General features: G+C 35.8%; 1 protein-coding gene across 1 annotated transcript; it reads left to right on the top strand.

Annotated features, from left to right (window-relative positions):
* Nucleotides 1-2: 2 nt before the first annotated feature.
* On the top strand, nt 3-7,478 carry LOC128205725 (EF-hand domain-containing protein 1-like). Its single transcript, XM_052907637.1, has 12 exons — nt 3-154; nt 683-904; nt 1,249-1,399; nt 1,870-2,006; nt 2,258-2,485; nt 2,737-2,843; nt 3,181-3,415; nt 3,979-4,119; nt 4,421-4,715; nt 5,609-5,699; nt 6,097-6,289; nt 6,719-7,478. Exons 1-12 carry the CDS (start codon nt 107-109, stop codon nt 6,794-6,796), a joined length of 1,926 nt encoding a protein of 641 aa, XP_052763597.1. The 5' UTR covers nt 3-106; the 3' UTR covers nt 6,797-7,478.
* Nucleotides 7,479-16,746: the final 9,268 nt, after the last annotated feature.

The raw sequence follows: 16,746 nt of genomic DNA, 5'->3' as shown, positions 1-16,746 counted from the left end.
GATTGTTGTTTACATAGCAACAAACCTGGCAACGCAGCAGTGTGTATGTTGAGAAGCAAAACATCTCATGTAAACATTGCTGGATCTTAATTAAATACACTCAAACATGGAAGGTTTACCTTTTCTGCCAGGAAATTCATTTACAGATCCTACGGTAAAGATTTAATATGTTGCCACTAAAATGTTTGTAATAATTTTGTACGCTTAAATTTTAAAATCAAACTCTGAAACAAAGATTGTATCAGAAACTGAGATACCATTGGACATTAACTTTCAGAGTATGAGTGTGCATAGCACTGATATATACAAGTGTCTGAATCTGAATGGTATGTGGTAGAGTCCAATACTGTCTTTAACACAAATGGTTTGCTACATGTATGTATCTGTAGCAAAGGGTAAAATTGTGTATCTTAATTTGATTTTGAGTTGTAAGAGTATCATAATGATTTCTCTGCCTGGAGGGGCCTGAATACAACCCCAACACAGAGCTCCCTTGATTCATATTACTGGTTATCACCACATAGTGAAGTCAACAATGTGGTTGAGAGATTGCATTTTGTAATGACATGTCCACAATTCTCAATGTCTTTGCATGAAACTTTACCAGAATAGGCTGGCAGTAACATGCGAAAATTTTACTCTTAATGCTGAATGGATATCATGGAACTGTTTTTTTTTCCAGAGATCAAAATATCATAGAAGCCACTCCCTTAACTACAGGAATGGTTATGCCCTACCCACACACCCCACAGTCGGTATCGGAGGTGAACCAATTGTGCACAACCAGCTCTCAGAACAAGAACTAGATGAGTTGGCCAACTTCAACCCTACATTAACATATGGCCAGGCAAAACAGGCACCACCAGAGGATTTTGTACCATCTCATGTTGCCTGGGACAAGAAGGTTTGTTACTCCTTTAATCATAATGCCATTTGTTTTTTGATTTGAATCAACCATCATTCTAAACTGAAATCTGGAGTTCAATTCTAATTTTGATATTTATAAGGCTAAGCATGTTTTGTGAATAACCCTTAAGGCCTAGTTTAAGATAGCATAGTAACCATTACTGAAAATATGACATTTTGAATGGTATTTCCCTTTATACATGTATATGTTTTACCACCATGCTAGTCAGCTGGTGGTATCCAATGTGTTGTTAGTTTGCCACCTTTCGTTTTCATTTGGTCACTTGTGAGTTTTTCTCTGAGTATTGTAACTACATGTATATTAACATTTGATAAACATAGGTGCTGCGATACAATGCCTACTTCAAGCAGACAATCCATGAATCAAAAGACGAATACTTCAGAGTTCGCCCCGTCGATATCTTCTATTACCTTGAAGACGACAGTATAGCGGTGATTGAACCTCATGTTGAAAACAGTGGCATGCCACAGGGTAGGTTACTCTTCATTTAATTACAAGACAGTATAATTAGTATTTAAATACTAAAATATATCCTGCATGAAACTCATCTACTGTATAGACTCTTCAACATTCCAACAATCCAATGCTCAAAGTACAACACTACTCTCTCGCATAACAATAGTGCCAATGAGTGTGATTAATATAATATTATTCTGAAATATCTAAATGTTTCACAATCCATGTAAAATATCATATAATTAATTTAAGGAGTAAGCATTAGAAAATACATTTTTGTCATAGAATTTTATATTGTAATTAATTAAGCGGTTTATCTCAGCACTATCTTCTACAGAATAAATGGAATGACAAAGTTCAAAAACGTTTATGTAGCATTTACATGTAATTTAAGTATCAATAAATAACATACTGTACTAGCTCAGTGAGAAATTTTCCAACACATAATTATGTTGCAATATTCATGCCAATCTTTTTCACTCCAGGCAAGCTGATCAAGCGTCAAAGACTTCCGAAGAACGACCAAGGTGATCACTGGCACTGGAAAGACCTTAACAATGGTGTCAATGTGACTTTCTACGGAAAAGTGTTTCACATTGTCAATATGGACCAGTTCACCAGTGTATGTGGATTATTTGATATCATTTTTACATTGTATTATTATATAACTAGCTGCTGTACGTTACTGATTCTTTGCTGATCAAAATTCGAAATGAATTGCTCACCATAATTGTACTACACATAAAATGCAATTGAATGTTGAAAGTAATTTATGGAATCTTAATAATACATTTATAAATTCTTATGCATGGGTCTTTATAATATTGTGATTATTTTTATCACTTTGATATTTATTTCTTATTTCTCCCACAGAATTTCCTGGAGAGTGAGGGACTCATTGTGAACCCAAGTGGACAGCTTCCCACGGACCCCTACATTGAGCGAAGGAAGAATGCGGCTGCTCTCCGCACATTTACTACTCCATCATCTTTCGACAAACAGAAACAATTCCTTGAGCTGGATCGTAAGGTTCTGCGATTCTTCTGTGCCTGGGATGATCGTGATAATATGTTCGGAGAAATGAGAGCCTTTATAATTCATGTAAGTAGTGGACAGATAATCTTTCAGCTTATTTATTTTTCAACTCAAACTTTTGTAATTTAAGACAAATCCAGGCTTATAGGCAAAAAATGTTAATATCTGGGAAAAAGCACCTTAATTTAAACATATCACATCAATTTAAAAAATGAATATTGCCTGCTTGTTTTCTTATAATTGTTAATCGTCAAGGGAATAAAAAAAATAATCTCTTACTTTTAACGTTTTTTACATGATTTTTCATTCTGTTCCAGTATTTCCTTGTGGATGATACCCTCGAGGTACGGGAAGTTCACACAGCCAATGATGGTAGAGACCCATTCCCAGTTCTTATTGGGAGACATAAGGTCCCAAAAGACAGGTATTTTTGTTTATAATGATTTTTATAAAACGAAAGCTGATCACTTATAAATAGAAATACACTCTAGTCCTTTTTTTGCTAGTGTCCATTTTGAGCGGCCATGAGAAAGTACCCTCGTGGGGATCAATTCCACAACAAAATTAATGCAGACAATTGAAACTTAAGATTTGGTTTATACAACTGTATTTAAGCTTGGTTGTCTTAACTGTAAACGATAGCTTTAAACTGATTTCCTGGAAGAAACAAGAAACCATCAAACTATCACTGACCTTTATAATCATGATTTCACTGTGTGTGGTGTTTGAATCTTATATAATTTTAATTCTATTCTGTATAGGTACAACGTAGACACATCTTTCCCTGGAGTTGTAATGGAGCTTTCATCTCATGAGATCAAAGAGTATTTCACGCCCAAAGACTTCTCCGTGGGTGAGACAGTCATGATATATGGGCGTCGGTTCATCGTCTACGACTGCGACAACTTCACAAAAAGCTTCTACTACCAGACGTTCGGTGTAACAGATTTCCCTACAGTAGATGTTTCTCAGAAACTCAAGGATCTCCCAAAAATGGTAAGAGTTTGCTCAGTTTTTTAATTTTTTTATCAAAGTTATTTATTATTGAAATTTATTATTTCCCCTTTCACATTTTAACACAATGTTTTAAGAATAAATTTGTATTTTTCTCCTTTTGAAATCAGCTTATTGTAATCCCTTTTTATGTGAACATTCATTTAAATCATTGTTTATTACTTTGTGCATTATTTTACACTTGTTTACCTCCCCTGTTGAATGTTTGTATACAAACTATAATTTACATGTATTATCTTCTTTGCCAGTTTAAACATTTATCATCTCCCTTGTTGCCTTTGACATTAATATTTTTATCTCCCCTGTTTATTTAAACAGTTAATATATCCCTCCTGTTCTACATTTATTGTTTCCCCTGTTGAAATTCAGAACTCATTTTCTTTAATCTTAAATTTCGCAATTATTTTATTCTGTGTTATTAAAAGTAAGATTTTCATGAACTCCTCTTCAGATATAAGCATTTGTTATTTCTCCACTTAAATAAAGTGTTGATTATCTATTCTGTATAATATACTATAAATTATCACCCCTGTTCTATTCCTCAGGAGATACCACCATTCAACCAGTTTGGCTCCATGGAAGATTCTCTGCAGAGTTGTCTGTCCCTGATTCCACAGCCTCCAAAGAAAGACTTTATCAAGATGTTGGAAAATGATCACAAAGTCCTCAGATTTGAAGCCACCATGGTAGGTTACGAGGATTGTTAAATTCATACATGTAAGATTATTTGCCTACAAAATTATCAGGCCCGAATTTCTCAAACAATCTTAACTCCTTGCTCCAGACTCAAGCTAAGCTCGCAGTTGATGTTTAGGTATCAATTGTGTTATTTTCTGAAATTTTAAAGCTTATTGTTCTAAGTGACTTTTAAAAGAAGTCAATGGTTACTCACTCACAGAAGCTTAAGTATTTAAAAGTATGCATTTAAAACTAAATGATCAAACAAGTTCAAACTAGTAAAAGCTATTAATCTTATACTTAAAATAGGACTCAGTACGCCCTGAGGATAAGGGTCGTCGTTTCATTCTGTCCTACCGCCTGGCTGACGACATGATGACCATCTATGAACCACCGGTCAGAAACTCGGGAATTATTGGTGGCAAATTCCTCGAGCGCACACGAGTAGCCAAACCAAACTGCCCACCGGACCAACCGATGTTCTATGGTCCCCAGGACTTTTACATTGGGGCTGTTATTGAGGTCTTCAGACATAGATTTGTGATAACTAACGCAGATGAATATGTTCTTAAGTTTATGGAGGATAACAAGGACCAATTCCCAAGTGAGTATAAGACGACACATTTGGCTGATTGTTCAAAACTTTTTTTAAGTTAACAACATGATTAACCATGTCGTTGTTAACTTTTATACATGAAGCATTTGATGATGTGCTCAAAGCTTTAAATAAAACAAGTACAGTACAGCTAAACAGTTGTCTTGAATCATGTTAGAAATAATGCAGATCACTGGTGTATCAATTAAACTTCTAGAGCAGTGAAGATTTAAAAGTTAACAACAATGGCATTAATTTTTTTGTTAACTTACAAAAATCTGAACAAATGGCCCATTAATATCTAACTCAGATAATCAGACTTGATTTCATTTAAGTTTATTTAATTTATTTTTAAGTTAATCTGTATTTTGTTTAATTTTCTGTAATCTAGATTTCTTTAAATCTCTGAACCTAATTCTGGTTAATTCATGTAAAAAAAAATCAAAGAAAGAAGTATTTGTGTATAGAAAAGGCTATAAGCAAGCAGCTTGCAACATTTAGTACAATGTATTCCAACCAGTGTGATAAATAATCACATTTATCTTAGAACTGATCTTATCTTAGGTTAAAAAATTGTTAGATCATGACAATAGTAAAGTATCATCACTGATAATAATTTACTATTGTCATTTATCTTATGTTTTTTAACTTAAGATAAGATCAGTTCTAAGATAAATGTTGAGATAAGTGACTAGCGGATAAGTGTGAAAGAGATGTTTTAAGAGAAGTTTCATTTTGAGTCGGCAAGATGTGAAACTGACTTCCTTCATGGACTCACTGTGAAAGACGTTTTCAAATTTACACTTCATAATCAACCACTTGTTACTGTAAATTAATACACATTGACTTTGATGAACATTTTAATGACAAAATGTAGCTAACAAACCCTTTTATTTATCCAGGCAGCACAATACAGTCTTTACAACAGAGATTAGCTGAGGGCTCTGTGATGAGAGAAACTGTCAAGGGAGCGCCAATGAAGGTCCGCAGAACGTGAGTGGCAGTTTAATTTACAATGATTTTTATAAACTTATGCTAAGTTTGCATGATGTTTGGCGAGAATATGGTCATATGCTGTAGGGTAAATTCGGAGAAATTTCTACCCACCTGTAAGCATCTATTTATCTAGTTTGGTAATGATTAGTGTAAAGTTAGTGCCATCTTATAGTTCTCAAATATCTGTGAAGTTCAACCTTAAAATCAGTATAAGAAACGAGTCAACTGTTCTCAAATTCAGGATTATTTATTTTAATTGTATTATTGACTTAATAATAAAAAACTTAATAAAACTTACTAATTTTAGACAATTATCAAATTCTTATAAGTCCTTTTTTGGTTGCTGAGATACATTTAAAATAAACAACTATATTTTCCCCATTTTTCTTATCAGCGAAGGTGACCTTGGCATTTTGGTCCAGCAAGTCCGAGCACAGCTGAAGAAGATCGCCATTACTGATAAGACACGAGTGGATGAAATGTTCCTCAGATACAACACTGACCGTACCGGCTTTATCGACGCTCTCAACATGCGTGACCTCTGCAGGCGTCTACAACTTCCTGCTGACGATGACCTGGTTAACGCTGTAAGTATTTCTATTTTCCATTTAATGATAAATTATTACATTCATTGCGTGAGATCTATGATGTCACAATAACAAATGATTCTACTGTTTAGTAAGGCTTAATTCAATGAAATCATATTTTGACCATGATTTGACATGTCCTGACACAAAACAATGTCACCTAACTATAACCTTGAAGGGCATGAAATCAGGAACCAGTTTACAGTTCTCGAACGACCGCCTGTTCGAACGACCGCATTTTTACTGTATCACTTTTTTGCCTAATATATTTTTGATGTACTATTCAAAAAATAATAATTAAGGGACACATATATGATTAATTACATTATTGCCATTAACTGAACGGGAATGCAATATTTGTTACGCATGTTTGATGTCTTTGCAATGTTAACGATTGTATGAATAAGTCTTATTATTTAATTTTTACAGCTGGTGGCCCAGTGCACGGAAAACCAAGAAGGAAAGATAAGCCTGGAAGACTTTAGAAGATTTGTGGAAAGTTCCTAAATTACCTCCCTTTAGTAACTATTTTATTATGTGAAAGCTGGGAAAAAAGTGAAAGACCATATAGGAATTGATGCTGTTTAGGAAAAAAAATTGAGTGAGGAAAAAATGCTCTTTTTGGAGAAAATATTTTTTATTACATGCAATTTTGGAATGCTATACAGTGATAAAAAGCCTCTGTTTTTGAGGGAGAAAAAATAAACTTGTTAACATCTTAACTGCCAGTTTCATTATTGTTTTGTGAAATGTATTGTTACTGACTTTCCTACATATTTGGACATTGCTTATGGTAACTTGTGATAATAAAAAGTTAATAGAAATGTATTGTTTTAAGGACAGTAATGAAATGAAAGCTACAGGGACAAGTTTTTTTGGAAAATCTGAAAATAATCCTGCATTACAACTTTTTTTAATTCGTGCATTTCAGTAGAACGCACAATCAAGTATTGCTTAATGTATGGACATTTTGTTGTACGTTTTATAATATTCCATTGAAGACTTTAAAAGGTCATGTTTTTTTCTTTTTGTAAATTTAAAAAAAAAACAAAGTGGATATTTTACAAAGAAGAGTTAAAATTGTTTTACATAACGTTATTTACTTTCTTCGGACACCGAATTTTAGCATACATAATATTTATATTCATGTTATTGATTATTCTGTGATAATAAAACTTAAAAAACTTTACATATAATTTTCTTGCTGAATTTTGCTGTGTGCAATACTTTGATGCAAACTGCATGATAATAAGTATACTTTATTAAGCATATAAATATTTCAAATTGCATGATCAGTTGTGAAAGGAAAATGGTTCTATAATATTCTGCATTTAGTATCGTCTAAAACCTTTTCCCTTTAACCCCGCAATAGTAATTTTAACCGGAATTAATTCACAATTCCATGGAGGAATGCTAACTATAATCAAAGCGCTGATAGCGCTGCATGAACAGGGTTTTATACGAGTTTTCACCATTCTGATTCACGATCATGTGTGTATTAATAAGGTGCTGATATGTAGCACAGTGAATCTAAGAGTCACCGTGTAAACCAACCACAGGGGCCGCCCCAGGTTTTATTGAAGCATGATGGTAAATGACAAATCAATATTTTATTGACAATAAAGTTAATGTCGCTGTGTAACCAGGATGGAGAATGTAACCAATCCCAGCATAAACTCCATCCATTACAATATGAGTTAGACTTGCCAAGGATTTATTAACCAGAGAAATAAAATAGAAATTGGTTGATCATTCAGGGTGAATTCAAAAGATACACTTAAACCGTTTCCGGTTGGTAATTTGATGTTGGCATAAACAAAGACTCTACTAATTATTAAATGGAAAACGATGCTTTTCAGTGCCACTGTTAAAATTTTAAAATAATATTTTAAAATGATATATACAATATTTACATAAAAAATGGATTCTCACCCGAGAGGAACGATAAATAGATAATATGCAACGGCAGGTAAATTATTGAAACAGCATAGAAACAAACTCCACGAAGCCTTCCTCCCCGTAAATGTGTGGGGTTTAATAATAGAAAATGAAAATATAAAAAAGGGTGAATGCTTGTATATTCCAAACCAAGAAAATGAAATGTAATCAAACTTTACTCATTAGCAAGAGTTTGCATATCTTTGCCTTGTTATTCACAAAATAAATTCGAAAATACAACAGATTCAAGAGAAATATTTCTTAATCAAATGATCATATTTAAAATAATTGCTTTCAAACAACTGTACATGAAACACCTATAAAAGTTATTAAATCGGTGATATTTTCTCAAATTTACACATAACCAGCAAAAAATATAACTCAATTTATGTCAATGAAATGCCATTTTCAAAAAAAAAAATACACAAACATCCGCCTATACGTACACTATTATAAGTATATAAAATAAATTAAACAAAATAAGTCTTGAAAAATCTTTAATTTCAAAACTTCCTCCTTTGTCTTTATGGTCAGCAACTCTCTTCTATTTCTATATCGTCAGCTAACTCGTCAGCACTTTAGTACGTGCCTGTCAAAATGGCGTGCGTTTGTAATTCCCACGTGGGCTATCACGTAATGACTGTGCGCAGGGGATGAGATCATTGTGTCACGTGATTGAATGATGCGCTTTGAGTGGATAGTAATTCTTTGTTTACGTTTCGATGTTCATTCATTTGGGGCGCATGGATACTACTTTTATATTATTTTTATCTATGTTCAACAAATAAAATGATTAAAAAAGATATTGCGTTATGATTGGTTCTTGCTTTGTCAAATCTAGCTCAGTTATTGGAAACAAAGCTTGCAATTTATATAGTCCGCACTTTCTCAAACTATATTTTTGGTGGTAAAGAGGCAGACGACACTTGTTACTATTAATAGGCATTTTATGTTGAGTGTCGAGTTTGTGGCTACACTGAACAGGGTTGAACACAACCCTGTTCAAAAACTCATCCAACTCATATTGAATATTAAAGGTTAACTTGAATGAAAACTAGAACTACCACTGGAATGAAGCATAGCCCCACTGTTATCTTGACACATGTAATAACTTAAGATTTCATAAGCTTTACACACATTTATTCTCGACAAGCATCACTGTACAACTGATGCAAACCATAAGTAAAAACAACATATAGTCTATTTCACATTACTACAACACAATACACTATTAGTATCAAACAGTTTCAGGCAGAACAACTAGTAATGATCATTTTCATGAAAACAATTATGTAAAGTACAAGTGCATTTGATAGTGAACATGTAAACTACTTATCTCTGGACGTAGTTTATTATAGCAAGAAGTTTAAGTCAAATGCACGTACATCACATCTGGACTGTGGCAGGTGAACTGGGTATTGAGAATACGTCATCTAGCGTACTATGGCAGGTGAACTGGGTATTCTGAATACGTCATCAAGACTTTGACAGGTGAACTGGATATTCAGAATGCGTCATATGGACTTTGAAAGGTGCACTGGATATTCAAAATACGTCATATAGACCATGACAGGTGAACTGGGTATTCAAAATACGTCATCTAGACAATTACAAATGAACTAGCTATTCACAATACGTCATCTAGACTACGACAGGTGAACTTGGTATTCTCAATACGTCATTTAGACTATAAAAAGGTGGACTGGTAGTCACAATACGTCATCTAACCTATGACAGGTGAACGAGGTATTCAAAATACGTCATCTAGACTATGACAGGTGAACTGGGTATTCAAAATACGTCATCAAAACTATGACTGGGGAACTGGGTATTCAAAATACGTCATCTAGACCATGACAGGTAAACTGGGTATTCAAAATACGTCATCTAGACCATGGCAGGTGAACTAAGTATTCAAAAAACGTAATCTAGACCATGAAAGGTGAACTGGGTAATCAAAATACGTCATCTAGACCATGGCAGGTGAACTGGGTATTCAAAATACGTCATCTAGACCATGACAGGTGAATTGGGTATTTAAAAATACGTCATCTAGACCATGACAGGTGAACTGGGTATTTAAAAATACCTCTTCTAGACCATGACAGGTGAACTGGGTATTCAAAATACGTCATCTAGACCATGACAGGTGAACCGGGTATTCAAAATACGTCATCTAGACCTTGACAGGTAAACTGGGTATTCAAAATACGTCATCTAGACCACGACAGGTGAACAGGGTATTCAAAATACGTCATCTAGACCACGACATCTAGACCACGACAGGTAAACTGGGTAATCAAAATACGTCATCTAGACTATGACAGGTGAGCTGGGTATTCAAAATACGTCATCTAGACTATGACAGGTGAACTGGGTATTCAAAATACGTCTAGACTATGAAAGGTTAACTGGGTATTGAGAATACGTCATCTAGACCATGACAGGTGAACTGGGTATTCCGAATACGTCATTATCATAATGACAGGTTCCATCCTTTCCAAAATGGTTAAGAATCCCAGTTAACTCAAGCATATGCCCACCACTCATTTAACCGTGCACTCTAATAACTTTCCAGGTGACTTTAAACTTATAGGCCTATAGGTCCAAGGATCACGTTTATATTTTCCAGGCTTTGAAAGCGTTGCCGAGTAGGCTTCTGTCCACATGTACTGGACCAACCTACACGGCCACACTAAGTTATACAGACACAAAACAATCCCGCCCGGATTGTGCCCAAACACAAGACGGAACCCCCAATATTTCGATGCAAAGCGGAACCCCAACAATTCGTTGAAAGACGGAAACCCCAATAATTCGTTGTAAGACGGAAACCCCAATAATTCGTTGTAAGACGGAAACGTTGCAAGACGGAAACTCCAATGTTTCGTTGCAAGACGGAAACTCCAATGTTTCGTTATAAGACGGAAACCCCAATAATTCGTTGTAAGACGGAAACGTTGCAAGACGGATACTCCAATGTTTCGTTGTAAGACGGATACCCCAATATTTCGTTATAAGACGGAAACGTTGCAAGACGGAAACTCCAATGTTTCGTTGCAAGACGGAAACCCCAATAATTCGTTGTAAGACGGAAACGTTGCAAGACGGATACTCCAATGTTTCGTTGCAAGACGGAAACTCCAATGTTTCGTTATAAGACGGAAACCCCAATAATTCGTTGTAAGACGGAAACGTTGCAAGACGGATACTCCAATGTTTCGTTGTAAGACGGATACCCCAATATTTCGTTATAAGACGGAAACCCCAATAATTCGTTGTAAGACGGAAACGTTGCAAGACGGAAACTCCAATGTTTCGTTGTAAGACGGATACCCCAATATTTCGTTGTAAGACGGAAACCCCAATAATTCGTTGTAAGACGGAAACCCCAATATTTCGATGCAAGACGGAAACCCCAAAAATACGTTGTAAGACGGATACCCCAATATTTCGATGCAAGACGGAAACCCCAATACTTCGTTGTAAGACGGATACCCCAATATTTCGATGCAAGACGGAAATCCCAATATTTCGATGCAAGACGGAAACCCCAATAATTCGTTGTAAGACGGAAACCCCAATATTTCGATGCAAGACGGAAACCCCAATAATTTGTTGTAAGACGGATACCCAAATATTTCGTTGTAAGACGAAAATCCTAATAATTCGTTGTAAGACGGCAATCCCAAAATTTCGCTGTAAGACGAAAACCCCAATAATTCGTTGTAAGACGGAAATCCCAATATTTCGTTGCAAGATGGAAATCCCAATAATTCGTTGCAAATGCGAAAACCCCAATAATGCGTTGCAAGACCGAACCCCAATATTTCGTCGCAAGACCGAAACCTCAACATTTCGTTGCAAGACCGAATTCCTAATATTTCGTGATTAACGATTGATTGATGTTGTGTTATTCGTCTCTTATTGATTTGTGCTCGACTTCTGGCTTGATGTCCCTGCGTTTGAAACATAGAGCTAAAGAAATGAAACTGTTTGTTTCCGGTCTCAATGGTTTTACCGTTGAAAATTAACCCTTGCAATATTTCAATATTTATTTTTTCAGGCAGTCGTTGAAAACTGATCAGTGTTTAAAAACGTTCAGTAAGGGTGTCTTTTTTACCGTTAATGTAATTAAAATAAACGCCAAATTCATCATATAGTCAGGAATCCATCAGGGAAAAAGTCGCTTATTTTTGACGCCACGGCATGAGCGAGTAGAATTGTTTGAATACCAGAATCGTATTGCCCAAAACCAGTTGTCTATGGTTCTGCCCTATGCCACTGGCAACACCATCTGTGGAGGTCAGAAAGTAGGTCAAGGGTCAAGTAAGTGCACAATTTATTGAAACTCAAACCGTCTTACTGTATTTAGTATAACTGCAAAACGCAAATGTATATCGACTTAAATGTTTGATATATATGATCTATGAAAACAGAGCAATCTAGCAAACTGACCATCAATGTCACTTAAGGGCCAAGGTCATTTTCAGGTCAAAAAGTGAACATTACCTGAACATTTCAGAATTATTGAAGGGTTTTCTTGTTATTTAGCATGGTTTGTTAAGTTTTGTGCTGTTGTTTCATGTTTCATGTTTTTGATTTTTTTGTTTTTGTGTTCTATGTCCTTGGCGTTTACCCAGTGCCATTAAAAGGGGTTAATGTTTAAACTTTTTGCTACTGAGCTTATGTCTGTTGTATTTAACATAAGTATTGTTACAAAACAACCACATGCTTTGTTTTCAGCCAAATTGGGCACTTGACATCACTCACAATTGCTCCGGTTAGCTGATTTTATGCCAACTATTTTGCATTTCTTTGCAATGTTAAATTATAACAAATAATATATTCTTGTGTAATAAATCATATCTCTGAATGCGCTCCTTTCGATGAAACTGAACTCTAAGGATCAAGGTCAAGCACGGAAATATACCGGAAAAATATATACCATTTAAAATATGTTTTTATTCAGCATTGCTTGCGTTTGGAATGATTACAAATGACATGGTAAAGACGTTGAATATATAACTGTTGGTCTAATAGAGAGGCTGGACTCATGCTATTGTGGATGTTGCAATGGTAATCAAGTAAACTAGGATAGAGATCATGCACTTGCACAATTCATTTAAACCTATTAGTAGAATAAATGTTCACTAAAGCTGACAGAAGTCTTTTTTATCCCTAGTAATATCTAATGTGAAGAGTTCGTACACTGTTCGTTTAACAACATGGATGTATTGCAGTACGAATTGGATGGTCGAAACACATTCGACAGCGCACAGATGGTTGTGTGACAGCGACACACCGCTGGAGAGTTAGAGCCATAACAATTACCAGATAATGACAGTAAACCTAGGTTAGAAAGAAGTTGTTACAACGAAGCTATGAAGAGTCTCCCACTGTTACACAGAGCAAAGATGTCGCATGACAGTAGGTCTCAGTCGGTGCAAAGAGCTGATGACAAAGATACGGACAGATGTAGATTGCCAATGTAGAGGACACTTGCTGGCTTTATCGAGACAGACTGATACGGAATAACAGAAGATTCCAGTATGGAGAGCATTTAATAAGTCAACGAGTCAAGTCAGTCTACCGATGTACCTGCAGATGATTTCGATACAATTACTTAACAGTTATTGATAGGTTTGTAGCAATATCAAATTTTGTAGGACAAACCTATACTGTGATCACTGGTGATCAACCTCTCCATGCCAAAGGAATTGAGCTTACATGGGCGAATCAAGAAAGGTAATAAAAACCCGTCATTTTCCGACTTGATGGCCTCCATGTCTAATTCAACTCTTTGAAACCCATTGGACAACACATGGAACAAGCCGGTATTGATGATTTGTGGGTTGATGCTGGAGTATATTTTCCAGTAACTGCAAATATGCTAGAGGGGAAGGCATACTGCAGAGTAACTTGTGCACATAAACTAACGTATGCTGCTTTGTGGCGGCTAAAGCGGACCCTGATTAGATCCTGGTCACATCAAAAGGCCGGTGGTACTAGAACAGATGTTGAAAGATAAAAGCATTGTCCACGGAGTTGGTTTATGTCTTCAAAACGTCAAAAATAACCGGATGTGACCAAAACGTAATGGACCAGGCTGCGAAGTTACAGGAAGCTATTCAGAATGTTAATTTTATCGGCCTAATGGAATAATTTGACTCACTGTTCCTTTGCAACAAACAGTATGTGTTTTGGAAAACATATATGGATATGGTTGAGATTCTGCTTTTTATCCACGCGAAAATAGAAGGGAACTAGAAGCTTCACCATAAAGCTTTCGCCGCCATGTTGCCTTGGATGACAGCGTATGACTGCTTAAATTATGAACGATTGGGACCAGTGTATTTAAATGAGATGAAAGATCTGGAGAACAAAGCCCCAGGTTTTTACGTAAAGTCTATGGATGGAAAGTTCGTTGTCAAGAGAAATAACTTTAGCCAGATTCCAACAAACCAGTCCAAAGAGTGGATTTATAAACTCTGCAAGCTGAACAATGGAATCATAGGAATAATAGGAAATTACTCAGCAAAAGACAAGTTCTGCATTACTTGGGCGTTTCGCTCCAAAATATCACAGAAGATGAGTTCTCGTCTACAAGGGCTAACTTCCATACTTCACGTGTTGATCTTGATGAACGCTATGGCCAAGCACTGCTAAAACACCCTGTCATACTGGACATGTTTTGTTGTAAAGGACTTGGCTTACTAACGGAAGAAGACAATGATATAGATGTTGCAGATACCAGTGTTTAGCTATAGTTAGTGAGTGTTCAAAATTTATCTCTATTGCAACCAAAAATGTAGCAATGACCGAAATAAGCAAGAGCAAGCAGGAGTTCATGGTACACCACTTGTACTACAAAAGTTTGATAGGAAACTAGTTTCGAAGAAAATAAATTTATTTGAACATTCGCCACGCTGTACCAAGTGCCAGTAAAAACAAAGCAAACCAAACAGTTTATAATGGCTGATAGAAAATTGACGCAACGACTCTTCAACGCTGCGAATGCTGGGAGAACTGTCGGAATCGGTTTTCAAACATAAGCTGTCTCTCGTACCATTGCGGCTTACATGGAATGGCGGAATTATGAACCCAACAGCCAAATCTGATCTGCTTGCAGTTTTAACTACTGACAGTGCAGTTTGTGTCCAAGAAGAGCTTCCAGTTGCTACTTTGATAACGGCTATAGTGATGATGGTCATGCACTGATTCAAGCATTAGGTAATCCAGATGTCTGTGTTACATTTGGAGAGTATGCAGTCGTTTTGTCCTGTGTGTATGAAAATATTTCAACATATCCACACCTAGAATCGATGTAGCATTCGACAGATACATAGGAAAAGCATCAATAAAGGCAAGTGCAGGAAGCAAGCGACCCAGCAAACAACGACCAAGTCATAGACTGATTACCTGCCTCAATCATGGGACAACTGAGAACAAAGCTGATACCGCTAGATTCATTTTTGAAAGTTTCAAACAAAGGCAAAAAAGCTACCGAAAGAGCAAGAGCTTATCACAGGAGGAGGTTACCAGAATGTTCTGAAAACTATTTCAAACAGACGTGAGGTGCCACATATATCATCAAACCACGAAGAAGCAAATACGAGGATCATTCTACTTGCATTAAATGCTTTTAGATGCAAGAAACTACCATAAGAGTTATCCCCAAAATTAGGAAAAAATTTGTCAGAATACAAAAGTTTAAGATGGCGATATAAACAAACAAACAGATAGAACAAAAACTAAGGTAGGTCGGAAAACCAGAAACAAACACCTTTTGTTACTCCTAGTCAAGGTAGGTTCTGAATCATGTACCGCTATAAGGATCATCGGTAAAATTTAAGCTAGCTACATGGCTTGTTCCTGTAGTTTCCATTTCCTCAACGAAATTTTAGTGGTTCCTTCATTAACAAATCAATGCCCCAACGTTAAGTTTAGCCCGAAAACAATGGATGGTTAGTCGGTATGTTGGTTGCGCCATCTGTTGGAAAACGTTGGGAACTTTTCACACATTTTTAGAGACTTATATTTAGTACCCATTGCCATCATGATGGGTGGTAGTGCCTGGAGTTTTATGACCTACGGCCATCTCGTTTTAGAATAAACTACACGTTGGGAAAGAGATGATTTGTGGAATCGAACTTCTGCCACATTTAGAGATATGATTCACCTGTATGACTTACATGCTGACGCTTATAAAACAAAGTCAAACAAGTGATATAAGTGAATGTTACAAGTCATACATGTCCTACAAGTCATACGGGTCGTACATGGCATACACGTGATACAACTGGTACAAGAGATGCAAGTCTTACGAGTCTTACGTGTCATACGAGTGTTGTTTAGTTTGAATTATGGCTTGTGTGGGGAGATTTTGTGCATCTATGAGTTTCTGTTAAATACGATGTATGCTGTATCATTGATTTCGATATCATTGAATTGCAACTAAAGACTTATAGTTTTCAGACTATAAATTTGCTATGATAAAAAGTTTTATTAAAAACAGA

This window comes from Mya arenaria, chromosome 10, assembly GCF_026914265.1.
Source record: "Mya arenaria isolate MELC-2E11 chromosome 10, ASM2691426v1".
In the NCBI taxonomy this organism is placed as follows: Eukaryota; Metazoa; Mollusca; class Bivalvia; order Myida; family Myidae; genus Mya; species Mya arenaria.
This window is presented reverse-complemented; position numbering and strand designations above follow the sequence as displayed.